The sequence below is a fragment of the Mustelus asterias genome, chromosome 26 (genome assembly GCF_964213995.1).
Source record: "Mustelus asterias chromosome 26, sMusAst1.hap1.1, whole genome shotgun sequence".
Classification (NCBI taxonomy): Eukaryota; Metazoa; Chordata; class Chondrichthyes; order Carcharhiniformes; family Triakidae; genus Mustelus; species Mustelus asterias.
In genome coordinates, this window is record NC_135826.1 from 34,385,462 (window position 1) to 34,410,461 (window position 25,000).

General features: G+C 44.6%; 1 protein-coding gene across 1 annotated transcript in view; it reads right to left on the bottom strand.

The window, feature by feature from the left end:
- zap70 (zeta chain of T cell receptor associated protein kinase 70) overlaps nt 1-25,000 on the bottom strand; it is a 94,461-nt gene that overhangs the window by 48,490 nt on the left and 20,971 nt on the right. Inside the window, exon 2 of the mRNA XM_078198784.1 lies at nt 17,529-17,992. Within this exon, the coding sequence (XP_078054910.1) occupies nt 17,529-17,930 (402 nt within the window). The 5' untranslated portion in view covers nt 17,931-17,992. The remainder of the gene's footprint in view (nt 1-17,528; nt 17,993-25,000) is intronic.

Sequence of the window (25,000 nt, forward strand, 5' to 3'; positions counted from 1 at the left end):
TCTGACCACAGAATAACCTAATGTGCTTCTGCTTTCAGGGTTTACTGTACACCTTGATTTATAGAAAGCTTGGCCAAATTAGATGATTCCGATTAGATTACCTCAAATGTTTTTTTTAAACACCAAAAATTCCCCATTTCTTAAATCAAGCGGCAGCAGTAATTCTGCTATTGTTGAATTTGTTCTGCTATATCTTTAACACGTTAAAGGATGGATTGGAGAAAAGGTTGCAAGTTGACAGCCGACAAATCAGCTCTGATGTTTTGATCTATTGCAAACTTGTTGGCCGGGATTTTACCATCGCGTTGCGCCCATTTTCGGACGCGACGCAGTCGTGAAGTGGCGACCGGCGCCATTTTACGAGCGCCAGATTTCCGGCGCGGTCAGCCTCTCACTGGAAATGGGCGAGAGGCAGGTTAATTTATTGAAATTTATTTAAAGAAGCATTTACATGTCATTAGTGAACCCGGAGCTCAATCGTCCGGGACTAATTGGGGGGGGGGGGAGGGAGCCCACTGCCACTCTGCAGCGATCGGTGGGGGGAGGGCAGCAGGGCCGCGATCGGTGGAGGAAGGGTCGGTCCACGATGGGTCTGGATGGCGAGGGTGGTCGGCAGGGCTGCATCTACGGCCGCGGGCCCCCATGATTGCAAGGGGGGGAGCTGCTTCAGGCTGCTTGCACTAGCGGGGGCCTGACAGCTCTCTCTTTGTCTGTTGGACCCCTGTTACTGCTAATGCGCATGTGCAGCTTCAGAGGCCCATACGTGCGCACTACCTCCCTCTGCAGGCGTTTGGGTGCATTAAGCCCCGCCCACAGGCTTCTGCAGCGAGCAACAGGCTCACTCAGAATTTTGCAGGCAGAGTGTGTATGGGGTGGGGGGCCTAAAACCCATGCCCAAAAGAAGGATCTGAAACTCTCCCAGTTTCATGTCCGCCCAGCACTTAGGCAAGAAATGATAAAACATCACCCCTTGTCTCGCACATCTTCTTTTAGTTTCCTGTGTGGGAAATCCCTGCCAACCTGGAAAGAATAAGCAGGTTGATTCTGATTGTCTTAGTCAGGTGCTAACAAAGTGGTAATGGTCTTAAGTTGGTATTGGTGGGCCCCACAGTCTCCCTCATGAGTGACTTCACTAACCCAATTTTAAGGAGCTGGATTGGAAAATCTATTTGGTTCCTCTTGCAGTCCCACACAACAGGCTTAAATGAGGCTGGGGCTTCCGAATCATGGGGGCTGCTATCACTGAAATAGTCAGCCAACTAGCACGTCCTGTCAGCCAGTTGCTCAAATGTCAAACCGGGGCTGGACACGTCTAGTAAGCTTAGGCAATAGGTAAATTATTTCCTAGTTAGATCATAGATCACACTGTGCAGAAGGGGGCCATTTGGCCCATCGAGTCTGCACTGACTACAATCCCACCCAGGCCCTATCCCCATAACCCCATGCATTTACACTAGTTAGTCCCCCCGGACACTAAGGGGCAATTTAGCATGGCCAATCAACCTAACATGCACATCTTTGGAGTGTGGGAGGAAACCAGAGAACCCGGAGATTTTTCAAGGACTCGGATACAGACAAACTAGTAGGCTGACTGCAAGATGTGGGACTGAAAGGCTGGAAGATTTATTTTATTTTCTACATGTCAAGAGGGAACTGGTGTGGACCAGATAACCTTAGACTGGAAACCAAACCTGGTGAGAACAGGATATCTCCAAGTGTGCTCATTGATATTCCAAATGGAGCCAAAAGTTTATCTGATTCTGTGAAACCCATTGCAAATCTTCTTCATGGATTTGAATAGTTATGCAACAGATTTTCGAATAGAACAATTGTAAGAAATTAACATGGGGAATAGAGTGTGAAATAAGCATCTTTGAACGCAACAGCCCATTTATTCCTACAGTCCCTACCTTTGAACATCAGTTGGCTGGAGAGTTGGTTAGTGATGCAGAGCGACGCCAACAGCGTGGGTTCAACTCCCGTACCAGCTGAGGTTATTCATGAAGGCCCTGCCTTCAGTTTTTAAAAAAAGTTTATTTATTCGTGTCACACGTAGGCTTACCTTAACACTGCAATGAAGTTACTGTGAAAATCCCATAGTCACCACACTCCGGCGCCTGTTCGGGTACACTGAAGGAGAATTTAGCATGGCCAATGCACCTAACCAGCACATCTTTTGGACTGTGGGACTAGGGGAAACCCACGCAGGCACGGGGAGAACGTGCAGAGTCCGCACAGACAGTGACCCGAGCCGGGAATCGAACCCGGGTCCCTGATGCTGTGAGGCAGCAACGCTAACCACTGTGCCACCGTGTCGCCCATCTTGTCTGAGGTGTTGTGACCGTCAAGTTAAGTCACCGCCAGTCAGCTCTCCTCCCAAAGAGGAAAGCAGCCTATGGTCATCTATGACTATGGTGACTTTACCTTTTACCCTTACAGGAAATTGATTCAATTAACATTTACCATTACTGTTTTTAGATTTGTGGCTCAAAATAGACATTGATCAGAATTTTACCACCCCATCCGCGGGTGAGGGCTGGATCATGAAAAGGATTTTACAGTTTTGGGACGAGCTAGGCCGTAAAATCCCGCCCGTTGGGTTTTACGTTTCTCTTTCAGGAGTGTCTTTCTTTCTGGATTGAGAACCCCCTCATGGGGTTCAAGACAGAAATAATAAAGGCTCCACCTTATTGAAAGTAACTTCCTACAAACGCTCAGAGAAAACAATGTCTCCCTCTAATGGTTGGAAATTGAGATGGTTAAGGTGATACAATTAGTCGAGAAAGAACTAGTGCAGTTCTTTGTAAATCTACCCATTATTTCCTACAGCAATCCAAACCTAATCCACTGCCCCACACTCTCCTCATAGCTCTGTATCTTCCTCAGCTTCAAGAGTTTATCCAGTTTTCTCTTAAAAGATCCAATGGTATCCACCTCAATTCACCCTTGCAGCTAAATATTCAAAAGAAAATTGCTGAACCACATTTAGTGCCATTTTTTTATTCATGAAACATTGTTACTGATCACTTAGCTAAAGGAAATTGTATTTTCTATTCACCCCATTAAAATAACTTTACCCAAGCACCTTAGCGTAAGTTTCTGTTTAATTTTATTTAACAGTAGAAAAAACAGTAGAAATGACTGCTGCATGGGTGAATGTGTTCATTTATTGGCAATGGCAGTTACAGTTTTCAACACTTGCTTCCAACATCAGAAGTGAACTGTTGGAAAAATACTCATTAACGTCATTAATGGGGCTCTAAACTTTATCCATGTTAATATCTTTTCTTATCTCTTCTAATAAGCCTTGACGTGACACATGTAGGCTTACATTAACACTACAATGAAGTTACTGTGAAAATCCTGTAGTCGCCACACTCCGGCGCCTGTTCGGGTACACTGAGGAAGAATTTAGCATGGCCAATGCACCTAACCAGCACATCTTTCGGACTGTGGGAGGAAACCGGAGCACCCGGAGGAAACCCACACAGACACGGGGAGAATGTGCAATCTCCACACAGACAGTGACCCAAGCCGGGAATCGAACCTGGGTCCCTGGCATTGTGAGGCAGCAAAGCAGGTGGCATGGTAGCACAGTGGTTAGCACTGCTGCTTCACAGCTCCAGGGACCTGGATTCGATTCCCGGCTTGGGTCACTGTCTGTGTGGAGTTTGCACATTCTCCTCGTGTCTGCGTGGGTTTCCTCCGGGTGCTCCAGTTTCCTCCCACAGTCCAAAGATGTGCGAGTTAGGTTGATTGGCCATGCTAAAATTGCCCTTAGTGTCCTGGGATGCGTAGGTTAGAGGGATTAGTGGGTAAATATGTAGGGATTTGGGGTAGGGCCTGGGTGGGATTGTGGTCGGTGCAGACTCGATGGGCTGAATGGCCTCTTTCTGTGCTGTAAGGTTTCTAAGGTTTCTAAGGTTTCTAAGCTAACCACTGTGCCACCGTGCCGACCTCTTATCCTTGTTTACAGGGCTCCAATTCATTTGCATTGGACAAGTCAGACCCCATTTAGAGTATTGTGAGCAGTTTTGAGCCCCATATCTAAGGATGTGCAGGCCTTGGAAAGGGTCCAGAGGAGGTTCACAAGAATGATCCCTGGAATGAAGAGCTTGTCGTATGTGGCTGCCACTCTGATTTTCAGGTTTGCTGACGACACCACCGTAGTGGGTCAGATCTCAAACAACGACAAGGCAGAGTACAGGAATGAGATAGAAAATCTGGTGAACTGGTGCGGCAATAATAATCTCTCCCTCAATGTTAACAAAATGAAGGAGATTGTCATCGACTTCAGGAAGCGTAAAGGAGAACATACCCCTGTCTACACCAATGGGGACGAAGTAGAAAGGGTCAAGAGCTTCAAGTTTTTAGGTGTCCAGATCACCAACAACCTGTCCTGGCCCCCCCATGCCAACACCATAGTTAAGAAAGCCCACCAACGCCTCTACTTTCTCAGAAGGTTAAGGAAATTTGGCATGTCAATTACGACTCTCACTAGCTTTTACAGATGCTCCATAGAAAGCATTCTTTCTGGTTGTATCAAAGCTTGGTATGGCTCCTGCTCTGCCCAAGACTGCAAGGAACAACAAAAGGTCATGGAGATGAAAGTGGGGGCTGCAGGTGGATGAGTAAACTGACTATGGCACCGTGGAAGCTATTCAAGTGGGTGAATTAATAGAAATATATTGATAGTAGGGGAGAGTATTGTAAAGGGGATTGTCACAGATCTCTGCAGCTGAGAGTGAGAGTCTAGATGACCCTGCCAGTGTCAAGTTACCTGATCAGGTCTGGAGAGTAATTTATAATGGAAGGGGGAGAATCCAGTTGTTGTGGACACATTGATACTAATCATAGAGTCATAGGCCGGAATTTTCTGACTGTTCATGTCGGCAGGATTTTCCCATCCCATTGAAGGGAATGGAGATTTGGCTTGGCGCCAAATTCTCAGTCTTCGCTCCAATGGGAGGGTGGTGTGACTGGCAGGTAAGATCACACCCTTTGAATCCCTTCAGTGCAGAAGGTGGCTGTTGGAGAAATTCCTAATAGGTTAGAGAAATTTCAAATAATCAGGGATTTAAGACACTGTTAAAGCAACAGCACCAAGAAAATTGACTTAGATCAGACTTAATAGACTAACAGAGGCACTGTCTGTATAAAAACACACATACCCACAGTAAGAGCTTTTAATAAGTATGAGATTTGAATGAGTATTTCTGATTTAAACATGTATTTTGGGTTTTAAAATGTATTTCAGATGTATTTTTAAAACAGTGTGCAGTTTAGCCAAAAGCAGGCTGCCCAACAGCATGATGGGATAAAGGTAGTTTGAGACGAGCCACAATCTTCAGAACAATGAATACACAGAATGTGCAGAGTCTTATCAGCAAAAGTTCTGAACAATATGGTTCCCAAAGCCACTTTAGGAATAGGGCTGTTCAAGCTGCCCTGATAAGGCAGTTCATCTCAAACGTGAGAACTTTAGCTGTCTGGTTCGGCCATTGATGTAATTAGGGGTTGGTGGGAACAGTAACTTTGACCTTTGTAGCTAAGCTACAGGTACTTGATAAGGTGTCACATCAAAGCTTACTACAAAAGATAAGAGAAGATATTAGCATGGATAAAGGAGTGATTAGCTAACAGCTAATGGAGAGTAGGGTTAAATTGGTCTTTTTCAGATTGGCAAAATATGGATTGTATTATGATGACATAAATTGTGACTGAGTAATATCAACTTGTAATTTCATCACCTAATGAAAGATATACTGAACAGTTTAACTGGTACTTTTTACAAGACAATAAAATACATTGGCTAACGATGGCTGCCACAAGTCACCTAATGTCTGATATTGTAAGTTGATCACTTTTATGAAAAGTTTTTCATGGATTGCATTGCAGACAGGGCCTGACATGTTGCTTATAGAATTTCACAAACGAGGGTGTAAAGTCCACTTGAAAAATCAGCCATTGAAAGGAAAGGGACATAGCATTTGCACCTTTGCAAGATACCACACCAATGGAGACTGAAAATCTCCCGTACAATAGCTACCTGGAAAGGGGTCATCAAAATGGATAATGAATCCCTCAGAAGGTAATGACTGGGATAAAATAAGCCATAGAACAAAAGCCAATGCAGACATCAGATAAACAAACCCTTTCTAAAATTATTGTGGGGTAAGAGGGTTGTGTGATGAGTAACCGCTTTTGAATTCTCTTTAATGCAGCTTATTAAACACAGGAGCAAGTAGGAGTCTGGAGAAAATGCAAATGGAACAGTAAAGGAGTTCCCTTCTCCCATATTCCTCAAGTTAAAGCCCTATTTCTTACAGTTTTAAAATCCAGCACAGAGATAATGAATTTCCATCAAAAGCAAACTCAGCACAAAAACTCATCAATTTCTGGAAAAGACAAATAATAGATTAAAAAGGAAATTTCCTCCAGCAATTGCAGTTACGTGGACTTCAACTCAACTTCTGATATTTAAAGGAAGAAGGAAAAATCTCTGCAACAGGGAAGAACTCAAACTGTGAATTCTCTTTTTATCTTTTAATACTGAAATTTAAATTTGTCTAAGAAAGTAATAACCTCCAGTATAACTTGTAAAATTTTGCATGCTTATGTATGTGTGAGTGTAGGTCATGAAAGTTTGAGAAGTGCGGTGGGTTTACCTTATTAAAAAATATATTTTGCTTTTTATACCTGGGTGGATTTTTAACTCAATAAAAACCCCTTTTGTTTTAACATTTCCAAGAAAACCTGCCAGACTTGTTTTCTTGCAATCAATACATAAATGGTTAAACACAGACATTGGGAACCCTTCGAAATCCTTCACAAAGCCCTATTACAACCAGACGTGGAGTGGTAAATTAGGGGATTCATTTTTTACCCCTGCTTACGTGGTCATAACAAGTGCCACAGGAATCAGTGCTGAGGTCTCCACTATTTACAATCTACATCAGTGATTTGGATTAAAGGACCGAAAGAATGGTAGCTAAATTTGCCAATGATACCAAAATAGGTGGCAAAGTAAATTGTCAAGAGGATGTGGACAGCCTGAAAAAGGGCATAGAACATAGAGAACATACAGTAGTACAGCACAGAACAGGCCCTTCGGCCCACGATGTTGTGCCGAGCTTTATCTGAAACCAAGATCAAGCTATCCCACTCCCTATCATCCTGGTGTGCTCCATGTGCTATGGAGGTTAAATGGAGGTGCTCCATGTGCCATGGAGGTGACATGGATAGGTTAAATGAACAAAGAAAACAAAGAACAATACAGAACAGAAACAGGCCCTTCGATCCACCAAGCCTGCGCCGATATGCAGTTTCTATCCCTCTGTTTGCCTCCTATTCATGTGTTTATCAAGGTACATCTTGAATGTTGCTAACATGCCAGCTTCAACCACCTCCTCTGGCAGCACGTTCCCTCTGTGTGAAAAATTTTCCCCACATATCTCCCTTAAACTTTCCCCCCTCACCTTAAACCTGTGCCCTCTTGTAGTCAACCCTTCCACCCTGGGAAAAGGCCTCTGACTATCCACCCTATCTATGCCTCTCGTAGGATGGGCACAGATTTGGCAGATGGAGTATATTTTGGAAAATGTGAACTTGTCTACTTTGGCAGGAAGAATGAAAAAGCAGTACACTATTTACATATAGTGAGATTGTAGAATTAAGTGGTACAGAGGGATCTAGGTGTCTTAGTACATGAATCAGGAAAAGTTAACATGTAGGTACAGCAAGTGATTAGGAAGGCAAATGGAATGTTAGCATTTATTGCAAGGGAATGGAATATAAAAGTGCAGCTGTGCAGGGCATTGGTGAGACAACATCTGTAATACTGTATACAGATTTGGTCTCCTTATTTGAAAATAATATATGTGTGTTAAAAACAATCCAGAGAAGGGTCACTCAACTCAGAGGCCTATACCGATTGGGCTTTAGAGGAATGAGAGGTGATGTTATTGAAACATCTCCGATCCTGAACGTCCACAACAATTTGCCTTTATTTTATAAGTTCCCAGATGTGAATCGATAGGCAGATGTTTCTATTTGTGGGAAAGATTAGAAACAGGGGACACAATTTGAGAATAAGAGGCTTCCCTTATATGACTGAGATGAGGAGCAATGTGGGGGATGATTCTCCCACCCCGCCGCACTAGTTTTCTAGCACAGTGTGGTGTGAGAACCTCGCGTCCGGGCGTGCGTGGGATTCGCGCACACATTCCCGCCGCGCGCGCATCTCCCAGTGCTGGATTTCCGGCGCCATTTGATTTGTGCTGGAAACCGACGGGAACACCAGGTAAGTACTTCACATCTTATTTTAATTTATTTTAATTTTAATGGTATTTTAATGTGATCTCCCACGCACCAAGAGTATTTCACTCCAGCGGGGTTCAGACTAGCTCCCCACTTTCGAGGAACTAGAGGCCTGACCCTGCTGTAGTGAAGGGGGGGGGGGCAATAGAGGCCCCCCAGGGGATTGGGCGGCATGGGCACACTGGCAGTGCCAGCCTGTGCCCTCTGGCTCTACCCAAGGGGCAAAGTGCCCATGCCCAGGCTTCCCCTTGGCACTGCCCACAGAGCCTCAGGCAGTGCCAAGGGGGTGGGGCCTATAGGGGGCAGGGCCAGGCAGGGGCAGGGCTTCGGGGCAATCAGTGGGAGTGGGGAGTCCAGCTGCCATTCTGCATGGGTGTTGTGAAAGTTCTTGGTCTGCATGGGGATCGATGAGGGCAGGAGCGAGGCCAGCGATTGGGGCCGGCTGGAGGGAAGGTACTGCTGGGGGGGTGGGGGTGGGAAGGGGGTTAATCTGTTTTAGGGAGGCTGGAGATTGGGGCAGGCTGGGGGGGAGCATGCCTGCCGGGGGTGGGGTCTGCCGGTGGAGTGGGGTGGGGCGATCATCACTTCTGGGGGAGGGGGTGCTGGAGATCGGGTCTGTCTGGGACTGGGGGTGGGGGGGTGGGGGGGGGGGGGGGGGTGGCGTGGGGGGAGGGGGGGGTCAAGGCTGGCCCGGAAATGGGTCGGGCCCATGGGAGGGGCAGTGCTGCGAGGGTCCCAGGTTGGCCAGCGATTAAGCTGACCAGCAAACGGGGCGGCTGACAGTTCGAGGCTGCTGCGCATGCCCAAAGACCTGCTGATTTCAGCCTCTCCGGTGGGAATAGGCCCCGTCCCCTGAAATTTAATGATATTCACGCTGGTGGCCTCTGCAGTGCACAGAGTGTGGGAGATATTTCTCTGAACTCCCACTGAAAAAAACAACATGATTTACTCCAGTTTTCCCACGAATTCAACACTTCGAACTTTTTTGGGAGAATTCCACCCGTGTTCCCTCTTTCCCAGAGGGCAGTGTGGACTGGATCATTGAGTTTATTCAAGGCAGAGTTAAATAGAATTTTGATAGACAAGCGAGTCAAGAGTTATGGGGGACAGACAGGAAAGTGGAATTAAGACCACAACGAATGGCAGAGCAGGCTCAAAGGGTTGAATGGTCTACTCCTGCTCATATATTACACATTGCATTGTTTAAGGTTGAATCACTGTATATGAAATCTCTAGACTATAGTGTCATATTGAATAAGGGAGAATACTTAAGCTCAAGTTGGGGCAAATATAAGAAGTGAACGGCCATTGTCAACTGTCATTATATCACGGCGGTCAAGATCCCAGAGCTGTTGATCTTGCTGTCATGTGACTGAAACTGGCTTTCAAGGACTGCAGTTTTAAATATTTTAAACAAAGCAAATCCAACAGAGAAACATCCAAAATGTCAGAAACATCTGAACCATCAGAGCAGAACGTCTTCTACTGCAGCCAAATGACTGTATTGTTCCAGCTTCCAAGTCTGCCCAGAACCAGTCTCTTGGCTATTCATCTCCAAGAGGCATAGCAGACTTATGAGAACCATTTGTTTCAAAAAGATCGTCACTCCAACTAAAGTATGAATTCAATTGAGAAGACAGCAGACCTGTGGAGGCTGAATTATAAATTCTATTTATAATTCTATGATTTTGTTTATAATTATGGCGTTAATGTCATCCCTAACTAATCTATGTGCGTGATAGTGTGAGTGAGCCGACTGATTGAGACGTTGTGGTTTAAACATTTGGGCCAACTTGTGTGATAATAAATAACCTTCTTTCCTTTTAAAATCACCAAAAGGCCTGTAGCTGGAATTTACTTTAAATGAAGAAATATCACTCTGAGGGTAAAGAATTGCGTACGCCAAACATCCTGGTTACAGACTGGAAGGGGCCAGATAAATTCTGTCCATAGCAATTGTCATTGATCAATATCCAGGAATTTCCTACTCTTGGATAGGAAATTGCTGGATATTGATGGTCTCTAATACCATCACTACTGGTCAGCAATGATTCATGGTCAGGACTCGCCATTGTCAGGAGCAACTAGGAATGGGCAACAAATGTAGACTTGCCTATCTTACCCATAACCTGCAAACAGACTTGAAAAAGGTATCCAAGATCAAATTAAAACAGTAAATAGTCACAACCAGCATACTTTGGCGTATTCTTTTATTCATACAGCCTCTTCCCACTGATTGAAGCTAACTAGACTAACAATTCTTTGTGAAGATTTCATCTTACTTAACTTAACCTAAAGATTTAACCTACAGAACCCATTTAAATAAACCTTAGTTGCTTTCACAGCCTGTCAAATTTGAAAAAGTAATTCTCTGGTTCAAAAATACCTCCGGGCCTCACACTTACTGTGCAAATAACTCTCTCTGTATTTATTTGAATGCGGCTTGGCTCCTCTCTCAAGCTTTGAAGAACAGCACCATAACTGTTAAAGCAGCTAACACAAAGCTAAGATTCCTTGAGTAACCTTTGTTCTGTCACGTCTTTTATATTGAAATTGTTTCAAGGGTATTTCTCCAGGGGGCGCCCCAATGTAAGATAATTAAAAGATCCTGTCTTCTTCATGGTAGTTCTCAGCGTGGGGGTTGGTTTAGCTCAGTTGGCTGGACGGCTGGTTTGTGATCCGGAGTGACCTGAACAGTGCGGGTTCAATTCATGAAGGCCCTGCCTTCTCAACCTTTCCCCTTGCCTGAGATGCGGTGATCCTCAGGTTAAATCACCACCAGTCAGCTCTCTCCCTCAAAGGGGAGAGCAGTCTATGGTCACCTGGGACAATAGAATCCCTACTGTGCAGAAGGAGGCCATTTGGCCCATCAAGCCTGCACTGACAGCAGTGCCCCCAATGTCCTATCCCCATAACTCCCATATTTACCCTCTGCAAATCCCTCGACTCTAATGGGCAATTTAGCAGGGCCACAATCAACCTAACCCGCAAATCTTTGGAGACTCTGGCGACTTTACCTTTAGATCTCAATGGCTAAATCAGTCAACAAAATGCTGCTCAGGGATAATTTATGAGTTTATAAGAACACAATGAAAAGTAATAGAGAGCAAAAAGGGTTCTTAAAAATATATCTTCAGCAATAATGGCCTATCAATTAAAATGAGCAAGTTGAATTAAATTCTTTTTGTCAGGGCAGTGTCGACAAATTCAATGCTAGGGGTGAATTCTTCATAGAATCATCGAATCCCAACGTGCAGAAGGTGGCCATTCAGCCCATCAAGTGCGCACTGACCACAATTCCACCCAAGGCCCCAAGCCCATAACCCCATGCATTTACCATAGCTAGTCCCCCTAACACTAAGGGGCAATTTAGCATGGTCAATCCACCTAATCCACACATCTTTGGAGTGTGGGAGGAAACTGGAGCACCCAAAGGAAACCCACTTATGAAGAGGGAAAGAAAGCACGGAGGCAGCTCGTGTGAATGATGCACAAAAAGATGCTAATCTGCAGCAATGAGGGAATGATCGTGATTGGCAACTTCTAAATATGCATCAAATGAGTCCTGAATACCATTCCAATGGCTGAGGGTTCTAGCTGCTGCTTCAGGTGAAAAACAGATAGCCATGAGTTGAGTAAGAAGTCTCATAACACCAGGTTAAAGCCCAACAGGTTTGTTTAGTATCATGAGCTTTTGGGGCACTGCTCTTTCATCAGGTGAGTCACCCGATGGAGGAGCAGTGCTTGGAAAGCTTGTGATACCAAACAAATCTGTTGGACTTTAACCTGGTGTTGTGAGACTTCTTACTGTGCCCACACCAGTCCAACGCCGGCATCTCCACATCATGGCAACCATGAGTTGAAAATCTCCCTGCGTGTTTCTGACATAGATTCAATCTTAACTCGTGCATTACAGATTAAAATTCCACTTCACTGCTGTCACCATGGAAGAACTCAATTCAAATATTCTATTAATATTGAACAGCTTTATCGCCATTTCAACGCTTTCTCCAACATTATCTACTATCCACGTGGGCGGCATGGTGGCACAGTGGTTAGCACTGCTGCCTCACAGCGCCAGGGACCCGGGTTTGAATCCCGGCTTGGGTCACTGTCTGTGCAGAGTTTGCACGTTCTCCCCCTGTTTGCGTGGGTTTCCTCCGGGTGCTCCGGTTTCCTCCCACAGTCCGAAAGACGTGCTAAATTCTCCATCAGTGTACCCGAACAGGCGCCGGATTGTGACGACTAGGGGATTTTCACAGTACCTTCATTGCAGTGTTAATGTAAGCCTACTTGTGACACTAATAAATAAACTTTAAACTATCTTAAGCACCTCCCTCAATCAAGCACTTGACGTCAAGAAAGCATGCATTAATGTACAATAGGTTCAAACGTTGCCTGCCTGTGGTTCACGATAGCTTAGACCAGCAGATGCTGGAAGTCTGAAATCACAAATATAGGCCAGGATTCTCCAATTTCACTCGTGCTGCCAGTGAGAATGGAGAATGTGGCGCTCAGCCAAATCTCCATTCACAGCAGCGGGACTGGAAAATCCCAGCCGTGGGGGAGGTGGGAGAATTCTGGCCATAAATGCTGGAAATGTATCTCAGGGGGTTAAGGGAAAAGGACAGGGATGCACCCTTCACAAGGAACCCTGGTGTTGGTTAACTGGCTCACAACATTTGGTTTGCTAAATCAGTAGATACGTCCTGCTCGCTTGGCAAGAATAGTCAGTAATTATCATAACATGGCATAGTAATTTATAAAAGTGCTAACATTCATCTGAAGGTACTTCCTTTGTTATTTCAATCCATTCAATTTAGACAGGACAAGTAGCATAGAAAGGAATGTCCAATGAACATGTATGCTAATATTCCACAGCACAGCATCGAAGGCATCATGCAAGTTTATTGACAGTCTGGTGTCCCTCACTGAACTTCATCAGCCTCCCATGGTCAGTTTACAGTCCCTGGGGTGGGGCACTAGGTGAGGCAAAAGCACCAGACATCAAGGGAATGCACAAGGGTGATGAGTTGAGTTTTGTAAGGGAGAGAAAAGAAATCAGTCCTTTAATTGTATTATATACAAGCCTCCAATGGCAATGCATTAACCACTTGTGACAATTTTTCATGTCTGCTTTTGCTTTTTGATTACCCGAAAATTATTCTTGTGTTACTTGCTCTGTCGGAACCTGTATTTTAATTAAGATTTGGATATAATATATTTACTTTGGTCAATTAAATTTAGTTTTAAAAGTCAACATTTTGGAGGAGGAAGAACGTGAAATGTGAGGTCAGGTAAGTACATTGCAGTCACAAGAACAGAGGACGCTGGAAAAACTCAGCATCTATCAGGAGAGAAACACAGTTAGCGTTGAGTCACGGACCCTTGGTCGGAACATTCCGGTATTCTTTCCCACAACAGGACTGCATTGTGAGATGCATTGGAAGACTTTGGCTTCTGTCTGTTACTAAGGCCTAAGTTTCCATTGTGACCAGGCATTTAAAGCCTTACTTAATATGTTGTGTCAGCCATGGTTCAGTGGCTAGCACCCTTGCCTCTGCATCATTTTTTAAACATTTTTTTACTCCATTCTTAAATTTACAAAGCCAATGCTCAGAGTACATTGGGTTAATCCAAATCTATTCCATGCTAGCTCCAAAAACCAAATTCAAATTCCAATTAAATCCAATTCAATGTCCCCATAAGAGAGACAAACAAGATCCAAGCTGACAAGATAAGGCATTGCACCCTATCTTGGGCTTGATCTGATACTTGATCATCGCCAAAAGGCCGAGAAGTGAATCACCATGGAGCTCATAGAAATCATAGAAACCCTACAGCACAGAAAGAGGCCATTCGGCCCATCGAGTCTGCACCAACCACAATCCCACCCCGGCCCTACCCCCATATCCCTACACATTTACCCACTAATCCCTCTAACCTACGCATCTCAGGACACTAAGGGCAATTTTAGCATAGCCAATCAACCTAACCTGCACATCTTTGGACTGTGGGAGGAAACCTGAGCACCCGGAGGAAACCCATGCAGACACAAGGAGAATGTGCAAACTCCACACAGACAGTGACCCAAGCCGGGAATCGAACCCAGGTCCCTGGAGCTGTGAAGCAGCAGTGCTAACCACTGTGCTACCGTGCCGCCCCGTATGTCATCCTCTCCTTCTCACCTTTGGCCTACCCTTGGTTACCCCCGATTCTCCCAACCTCACCTGCCCACAATCGCTCTTGATCTCCCCTTCATCCTGCCTGAGCTCCCATCATTAGTGACGGACCTTCCGTCTCATTCAGATCACTCCTGCTGACTGACATCCTTTTAGGTCTTGCCTCTGCATCAAAATGCTTCGGGTTTTAGTCCAACTCCAGGACTTGAGCAAGAAATCATGGCCTACACTCCCATACAGTACTGAGAGAGCACTGCACTATCAGAGGCGCTGTATTTCAGAGGAGATGTTAATCTGGGGCTCATCTGTCATCATTGGGTGGATGCAAAAGATTCCATGCTGTTATTTTGCGGACGAGCAGGGGAATTATCCCCAGTGTCCTGATCAATAGTAATCCCTCAATCAGCATCACAAGAAACAGATTTTCTGGTCATCATATTGGGGGGAATTCTCCTGTCCTGCCCACCTGCCATGGGAATCATAGCGAGCGGGAGGGGGGCGACCACGCAAAGCTCCATTGACCTGAGGCAGGATTCTCCGGTTTTGGGGCCAGCGCGGCTGGAGAGTCCTGCCCATTGGGACAGGCGAGACCATAGATTCCTGCCCGAGGTGAACGGAAATTTCCGTTGTTGCGCTTTCGCCCGCTCCGATTCCAGGCAGGCGAGGTGATAGAGTTTCGGCCATTGTGTTTGTGACTGTTTACCGCAGGGTACTCATTGGCTGTAAAGCCTTTTGAGGCATCTGGAGGTCATGAAAAGTGTTATAATGCTTTCATATTTTCTTCACAGCAGCATGCTGCTTCTCTCCCTTTCTCATTTAAAATTCATGCTTATTCTGGTTGGCATTTTTTCAATAATTACAACAAATAGCTGAATCCTGAAAGCTATCCTGTTTCACTTGGGATGAAAGTGAGTGAATGACAGCTGCATTGCTAGACTTACACTGCAATGAGGGTGTGAAAGGACAATCATCTTCTCCTCCTCTCACCCCCAGCCCACCATGAGGCGTCTTCCTTTTTCACCTCGATGCTCGATTTAAAAGGCTGTGTGTTTGCGTGCAACAGTAGACACATAAGTCTGCAGTTGCTGCAATAACGCAAAAAGTTAAACACTATGCAACACTGGGCAGAGCAACTTACAAATACACATTAAACCGTGAAGAAAGTAGTTTGCAGTATTTCACATTCTTCTTTGCAAAGACTGAGAAAATGGATAACGATTTCAAATAAACCAATCACAGATGAATGTTTAAGAAGTACGGTTAATAAATTTTGGAAGTGTGATAATCATTAAAGGCCTGGTTTTAATAACCCTCATCAAAGTGGAATAGGGCATGAGGGGGGTTAAAACTAGAGCATCATAATATTACCTTTTGAACAGCACACTATTTTCTACATCATTTTCTACAGGTGAATTTTGGCTAGTGTACAAGGCTTGAAGGAAAGAGACCTACTGTAATGCAAAAACTCACACAGCCATGTTGGCTTTGCCAGGGTAACCTGCAGGAGTGGGCCCAGAAGAAGGCTGAGAGAATCAGTAAATTGAATTTTTTATGGTTTCCTTCTTAGCCAGGAGCAGCAGGCAACTTCCTGGAACTGCTGGCAAATTTTGGAGCCTCCTTTGCCTGGGCTTCGCCTCTCTCCTGACTGTGAGATTAAAGCTCCCCCTCCCCCTTAAACTACAATCAGCTGGGGATCCTCACCTTGTCCTTTATGAATCCACTTGACAGGAAACTTCCAGTTCCCATTTGTTGACTGGTCCTCCTATCAATTCCTCCTGGCAGGAGTCAGTCCTGTGGTATTGTAATCACCCTATGCAGTTGTGTGAATTTAATGCTAGCCCCACCACCTTCCTTGGTGCACTCATAGGCCAAAATCTTCCATCCTCGTTCGTATCATATCATAGAATCCATACAGTGCAGAAGGAGGCCATTTGGCCCATCGAGTCTGCACCGACTCTCTGACAGAGTATATTACCCAGACTTTCTCCCCACCCACACAACGCCATACACTTACCATGGCTAATCCATCTAACCTACACATCTTTGGACACCAAGGGACAATTTACCGTGGCGAATCCACCTAACCTGCACATTTTTGGACTGTGGAAGGAAACCCGGAGGAGACTCACGCAGACATGGGGAGAACATACCAACTCCACACAGTCATCCAAGGCCAGAATTAAAACCGGGTCCCTGGCACTGTGAGGCAGCAGTGCTAACTACTGTGCCACCGTGCCACCCATTGTGGCTGGGATTTTCTCGTGCTGCTGAAAGTGAATGGAGTTTTGGCTTGAATGCCAAATTGTCTTCTTGTTCGCAATGGGTCCTGCCATGGATGAGACCAGAGAATCCCACCCATGCACTATTAAAATTGGGAATTAAAACTGAATTCCCACACATTTTAAAAATTCCATTTGTTGAAATTTCAGAAATGCTATGAATGTGGGTGGCACGGGTAGGCACAGTGGTCAGCACTGCTGCCTCATAGCACCAGGGTTTAATTCCGGCCTCGGGTCATTGTCTGTGTGGAGTTTGCACATTCTCCCCATGTCTGCTTGGGTTTCCTCCAGGTGCTCCGGTTTCCTCCCACACTCCAAAGATGTGCAAATTAGGTGGGTTGGCCGTGTTAAATTGCCCCTTCGTGTCAGGGGGATTAGTAAGGTAAGTGTGTAGGGTTATGGGGATAGGACCTGGGTGGGATTGTTGTCGGTGCAGGCTCGATGGGCCTACTGGCCTCCTTCTGTACTGTACGGATTCTATGATTCTATGAATGTTTTACTGAGAATTTCGATATCAATCCTAGCTGAAGTCCACTACCAGAATCTAATTGTCATTTTGATTAATTTGTAAATTTTCATGGACTAACTTTATACTTTTGGTGCTTTCCTCCGGAGTATTTAAGTTATTTATTACATTACACATTCCTGTCACTGGCCAGTTTTCATCCTGAAATGAAGAACAGCTCAAGTCTAATTGTGGTTGGATTGACTTCATTAAGCTGTGTAGTGATTCGTAATTAACAATTACCTCAAGGTTCCATGTCTGGCGAGCATACTCTCGTAACATGTGTTCCCTAATGCTGTCAAACACTCCAGGCTTGGGTTCGACACCAGACGGTCGAAGGCAGGGTTTCACAAGTACACAGCACAATCCATCAGGATCTCGAGAGTAATATTCACAGAGCTCTTCGGGGCCACAGTGAGGCTTGCCACCGGCAATGGCGTAAGTTCCATTCAGCTGACGTTCAATGGAGTAATGATAGACCTTCAGGTCATGGACAACCGATAGAACATAACCCCCAAGGTTACGCAGACATAGGCGCAACAGGAAGAGACCATTCGACAATCCTCCCAGCTTTAGGTATTCATCGGCTTCAGAACGGGATATGCTGCCATAAAAAAATGGCAAGTTGTAAGCAACATCACGCATGGTCACTTGAAGTTTTCCTGCTTTAGATCGTCACTTTGGAATTGTTTATGGTCCTCTTGTATCTAAAAAAAACAGAAGGATCAATATACAGAGCAAGTAACACAAGTAGGATTTCCAATTGAAAGCTTTTGACATTGTATTGTATCACATTATAAATAGTCGAACAGCAAGAATAATTTTCAGGTAATCAAAAAGCAAACGCAGACATGAAAAATTGTCACAAGTGGTTAATGCATTGCCATTGGAGGCTTGTATATAATACAATTAAAGGACTGATGTATTTCCTCTCCCTTACAAAACGCAACTCATCACCCTTGTGCATTCCCTTGATGCCTGGTGCTTTTGCCTCGCCTAGTGCCCCACCCCAGGGACTGTAAACTGACGATGGGAGGCTGATGAAGTTCAGTGAGGGACACCAGACTGTCAATAAACTTGCATGATGCCCTCGAGCTGTTCTGGGGATAGATGGCCTGTCTTCGGACAAAACCGCCTTGGCGCCAGTGGCAGCAGTCTGGGTTGGATTACTGCCAGGCACGAGCAAGGAGACTGGCAGAGTGCCAGTGGTGCAAGGACAAATACTGTCATTCTATGAGAGTAAGTCTCACAACACCAGGTTAAAGTCCAACAAGTTTATTTGGTAGCACAAGCCACTCGCTTTCGGAGCGCTGTCCCTTCATCAGGTAAGTGGGAGTTCTGTTCACAAACAGGGCATATAAAGACACAAACTCAATTTACAAAATAATGGTTGGAACGCGAGTCTTTACAGGTAATCAAGTCTTAAAGATACTGACAATGTGGGTGGAGAGAGGGTTAAGCACAGGTTAAAGAGATGTGTATTGTCTCCAGCCAGGACAGTTAGTGAGATTTTGCAAGCCCAGGCAAGTCGTGGGGGTTACAGATAGAGTGACATGAACCCAAGATCCCGGTGGACTGGACTGCCTGCTGTGATAGTGGAGTCGGACGCTTTAGGAACTTTCAAGCGGTTATTGGATAGGCACATGGAGCACACTAGAATGATAGGGAGTGGGATAGCTTGATCTTGGTTTCGGACAAAGCTCGGCACAACATCGTGGGCCAAAGGGCCTGTACTGTGCTGTACTGTTCTATGTTCTATGTTCTATCCCCTCTTTCATCACTTCCAATCTCTCCTACAGCCACATACCCTGTAAAAAGTGCAAGCTGACTTTAAATAGTGCAAGGTTGTTTTATTTGGTGCTAGCTACACACAAACCTAGGTCCCAAGTTAAGACATAGCCACGGAACAACACATTCAGTGCAGGGTTTGACACTCCTATCATTATAATTAGCAGGCTGCATGAAGTTATTTTTGAACGGCCATGGTTTAGTTAGTCTCCCATTGCGATTCTTGCACACAATTTCAAAGGCAATTAAAATGTTATCCCTTTTGTTTCTTAACAAATATTAGAACATCAAAACTTGCCTTAAAACCAAGTTCTTTCAATGTTTTATTACAATATGTGAACATTTGCTTACAAGTGAAAGGCTTCTGTTAAAAACCTAACTACTGTCCTGCACCTGCGTCTCACATACCATGTTAGATCAACCACATGTGAATGAGGCAGGGAAGCCTCTTGTCACTTCCTGCGTTTTGGTTTCCTGCAGATTGCTAAAAGGCTGGTTGTTTACCTAACATCACATGCTCCGCTACCAAAACCACTTGAAATTTTCTTTGCACACAATCTAATAAGTTTGAGCAATTTTGACTTTATTTATACATTCTTAGGTTTATTGGTTAATGTCACAATTAACACTGCAATGAAGTTACTGTGAAAATCCCTTAGAGGTCAACTGGAAACTTCCTTGAACTTAGCGCGAGTTACAGCTTTGATCTATTCACCCAAATTAAAGTTTTGTACATTTTGGATATGCTATAACATATTAGCCTCTGTTTAATTCAGGGAAATGAGCACCTCAACATCATTAAACCTTTCCCATTCATAATGAGATACCAAAGGGCATACATTATAGTTGAGAGGTTTCTTTGGCAGAATCATTGTGGTCAACTTATGAAGCCCCAGTTAATTTGGCACGCTTCTTGAAAGGTGGTTTTTAATAAGGTTGTAGCCCAACTCCAACTTTTATCAATTGCAGCTTGGATTTCAACCTTGTGCTTGTTTGAGTTCCAGATTCTTCTTGAGAGAGAGCAGTGGAGATACGGCTTGTAGAACTTCTGAGGTTGAAGTGGACAGAAAAGTTGACTTCTTCTTTCACGAAGTCCACTTAGATGCTTTAAATTCTACTGAGAGTTTAAAGTTTATTTATTAGTGTCACAAGTTACATTAACACTGCAATGAAGTTATTCTGAAAATCCCCTAGTCGCCACAGTCTGGCGCCTGTTCGGGTACACTGAGGGAGAATTTATCATGGTCAATGTGCCTAACCAGAGCATCTTTTGGACTGTGGGAGGAAACCAGAGCACCTGGAGGAAACCCACGCAGACACGGGGAGAACGTGCAGGCTTTGTACAGACAGTGACCCAAGCCGGCAATCGAACCCGTAACCTTGGCGTTATGAGGCAGCAGTCCTAACCACTGTGCCACCGTGCCTCCCCAAAGTAAGTTTCTCCCTGTTGGGGAAATGAACCCCAGTCTCCTGTGTGACAGGTGAGAATGTCAACCTCTATTCTAAAGAAGAATACTCATAAAGAAGAATATGAAAGAAGAATGAAAAAGAAGGGTGATATTACACCGATCCCTCATACCGAGTGCCAATGCTAAAGGAGTTTCCAGGTTTCCCAAGGGAATTCCGCTCTTTACACCCTTGAAAGACATGAATGTAACCCACACCAATTTGCAGCAGGTCTGAGTCCCTTTGAGATGTCCAGGAAGGGTCCAAACCTTTACCTGATTAAAGTAATCAATCTCAGAGAGGAATTATATCCTTGGCTGGAATTTAAATGGTTCCTTTTGCAATTAATAACTCTTGTTTGGGTCGGACAAGTTCTTGCAGGGGCTGGGCATGGGAGAGAGAGATTGGGATGGGATGACAGGAAGGGGGCAGATATATCCCTGCCTCTCCAAGGGCAAATCTGGCTGTTCACCATCTCTAACCCCAGAGGTTGTTAAGCTACAGTCAGTGCTCTGTGATTATTTTCTGTTTTTCTTTAACTTTCTGTCGATGATTCTCAAACTAAAAGCAATATCAGCATTGTTAAAATTAAAATTGATTACTCTGCACCACCAGTCCCCTGCTCTAAGGGCATCATGGAGCAAGTTGAGAGGGACCTACAATTTTCCGTATATCTAATCAGTCAGATACATGCAAGAAAATTATTTCCAACAATCTACTGCACAAACTCCTAATGGGCAGTTCACAGATGCACCAACAAAGGCTGAAAGTAGGTCACCCATCAACCTACTCTGCCACAAGTAGTGTGTGAAATGTGAGGCCCACAGAAAGGGAAGAAGTAACCCAAACCCTAACAAACTCATGAAAGAATATTTTAAATCCCACATTCACAGCAACAAACTCCTGCACTCTTTCATGTCTAACTGCAAGTCGGGTGGCTTCACATCCAAATTGTCTCTTTTTTTATTCATTCATGGGATCTGGGCATTTATAGCCCATCCTCAATTCTCTCGTACTGAGTGCCTTGTTAGCACATTTCAGAAATAATTTTTTAAGACCTGGAGTCACATGTGGGCCAGACCAGGATGACAGATCCCCTTGCCTCAAGAACATTAATGAACCAGATGGGTTTTTACGACAATCAACAATGGTTTCATGGTCATCATTAGATTATTAATTCCAGGTTTTTCCAGATTCAGATTTTACCAATCTGCCGGGGTGGGATTCGAACCCCTAGTCCCCAGAGCATTACCCTGGGTCTCTGGATTTACTAACCCAGTGACAATACCACCACCCCAGGCCTCCCATCAATGGAATGCAAACTATTTGACATCAACACAATCAACTGCAAATTAGCTCCAGGACCATTTTTTAAAAATTTATTTTATTCTATGTTTCTCAGTAACTAGAAACAAATAACCTGTCCCAAAAAAGTACAGCAAAGTGTCCATTTGAAACTTGATCCCATTCATGGAATTGTTAGGTGCTATTTCCTATTTCAAGGAACAGAGCTATCTCAGGATTGTACGTTTTTGAAAGTGCTGAAGAGAGATAAGTACAAATAAAAGATGTTTGAATCACTAACAACCTTAACATAATCCAGTGATTACACATGCAGCAACATCTCGTGTTTTGACAGGGTATATCACATTGCAATGATAATCCTGCTGTTTCTTGGCTTTAAGGAACAGAAATGCTACATCACTCTTCATTCACACTCTTTGCCTTTGGTTTGCGTCTTAATTCTTTTGAATTTAAACAAAGACTTGAACCAAAGTCAAAGGGCTGAATTCCACATTTATTCACCTGAATAACAGTGGCCAGGCCATCCTTATTTACTCCGACTGAGTGAATTCAGTGCTGTTAAAACTGTGTGTACTTAATGGGTGATATGGACTCCCACTACAAACAATGAATGAAGAAAAATATATTTTCATAGCGTGAGAAGTGATGCAGATTTTTTGCCACTGGCTTTATTGGAAATCAGATTATGAAAATATTCTGATCGCGCGGCTTCAACTAATTAAAATGTTGCTTTAAAGTCACAGACCATAATTAAATACATTGTCAAAAATGTTCCTTTTGTCACGGTCAAATGAGGTTCATTCCATATAGGAACATAGGAATTAGGAACAGAAGTAGGCTCGATCTGGGACTGACTAATGAGCCTGGACAGGTGTCGGATCTCTCAGTGGGGGAGCATCTTGGGGATAGTGATCATAACTCTATCTCCTTTACGCTAGCATTGGAAAGAGATAGGATCAGGCAACCTAGGAAAGTGTTTATCTGGAGTAAGGGGAAATATGAAGCCATCAGGCAGGAGATTAGAGGCGTAAATTGGAAGGAAGTATTCTCGAGGAAAAGTACCGAAGTAAGGTGGCAGATTTTCAAGGAATGTTTGTCTGGAGTTCTGCGTGACAACGTTCCGATGAGACAGGGAGGTTTTGGTAGGTTACGGGAACCGTGGTGCACGAAGGCTGCGCTGAACCTAGTCAAAAAGAAAAGGAAAGCGTACAAAAGGTTCAGAGAGCTAGGCGATAATAGGGATCTAGATGAGTATACGGCTTGTAGGAAGGGACTTAAGAAAGAAATTAGGAGAGCCAGAAGGGGTCACGAGAAGCCTTGGCAGGTAAGATTAAGGAGAACCCTAAGGCGTTCGATAAATATGTGAAGAGTAAAAGGATGAGATGTGAAAGAATAGGACCTATAAAATGTGAAGGTGAGAAAGTATGTACAGAACCGGAAGAAATAGCAGAGGTGCTTAATGAATACTTTACCTCCATATTCACGGTGGAAAAAGACCTGGGTGGTTGTACTACAGGATTGCGGCAGACTGAAAAGATTGAGTATGTGGACATTAAGAAAGAGGATGTGTTGGAAATTTTGAATAGCATCAAGATAGATAAGTCCGGGACTGGATGGGATGTACCCCAGGGTACTGTGGGAGGTGAGGGAAGAGATTGCAGAGCCTCTGGCGATGATCTTTGCATCGTCAGTGGAGACGGGAGAAGTTCCGGAGGATTGGAGGATTGCGGATGTGGTTCCTATATTCAAGAAAGGGAATAGGGATAGCCCAGGAAATTACCGACCGGTGAGTCTAACCTCAGTGGTTGGTAAGTTGATGGAGAAGATCCTGAGGGACAGGATTTATGAACATTAAGAGAAGTTTAGTATGCTCAAAAGTAGTCAGTACGGCTTTGTCAAAGGCAAATCGTGCCTCACGAGCCTGGTGGAGTTCTTTGAAAATGTGACTAAACACATTGACGAAGGAAAAGTAGTAGATGTGGTTTACATGGACTTCAGCAAGGCATTCAATAAGGTCCCCCATGCAAGACTTCTCGAGAAAGTGAGAGGGCATGGGATCCAAGGGGCTGTTGCCTTGTGGATCCAGAACTGGCTTGCCTGCAGAAGGCAGAGAGTGGTTGTAGGTGGGTCCTTTTCTAATTGGAGGTCGGTCACCAGTGGTGTGCCCCAGGGATCTGTTCTGGGACTCTTGCTGTTTGTCATTTTCATAAATGACCTGGATGAGGAAGTGGAGGGATGGGTTGGTAAGTTTGCTGATGACACGAAGGTTGGTGGGGTTGTGGATAGTCTGGAGGAATGTTAGAAGTTACAGAGGGACATAGATAGGATGCAAGACTGGGCGGAGAAGTGGCAGATGGACTTCAACCCAGATAAATGTGTAGTGGTCCATTTTGGCAGGTCAAATGGGATGAAGGAGTATAATATCAAGGGTAAGACTCTTAGCAGTGTAGAGGATCAGAAGGACCTTAGGGTCCGGGTCCATAGGACTCTAAAATCACCTCGCAGGTAGTGGAGGTGGTTAAGAAGGCGTATGGTGTGCTGGCCTTCATCAAGCGAGGGATTGAGTTTAGGAGTTGGGAGATAATGATGCAGCTTTATAAGACCCTCGTCAGACTCCACTTGGAGTACTGTGCTCAGTTCTGGTCGCCTCATTACAAAAGGGATGTGGAAATTATTGAAAGGGTGCAGAGAAGATTTACAAGGATGTTGCCTGGATTGGTTGGCATGCCTTATGAGGATAGGTTGAGGGAGCTCAGTCTTTTCTCCTTGGAGAGACGAAGGATGAGAGGTGACCTGATAGAGGTGTACAAGATGTTGAGAGGTTGGAGGCTTTTTCCCAGGGCTGAAATGGCTGCTACGAGAGGACACAGGTTTAAGGTGCTGGGGAGTAGGTACAGAGGAGATGTCAGGGGTAAGTTTTTCACTCAGAGGGTGGTGGGTGAATGGAATCGGCTGCCATCAGTGGTGGTGGAGGCAAACTCAATAGGGTCTTTTAAGAGACTTCTGGATGAGTACATGGAACTTAATAGGATTGAGGGTTATAGGAAAGCCTATATATAAGCCTAGGTTGGTAGGGACATGACCGGCGCAACCTGTGGGCCGAAGGGCCTGTTTGTGCTGTATTTTTTCTATGTTCTATGTTCTAATTCAACCCTTCGAGCCTGCTCTGCCATTCA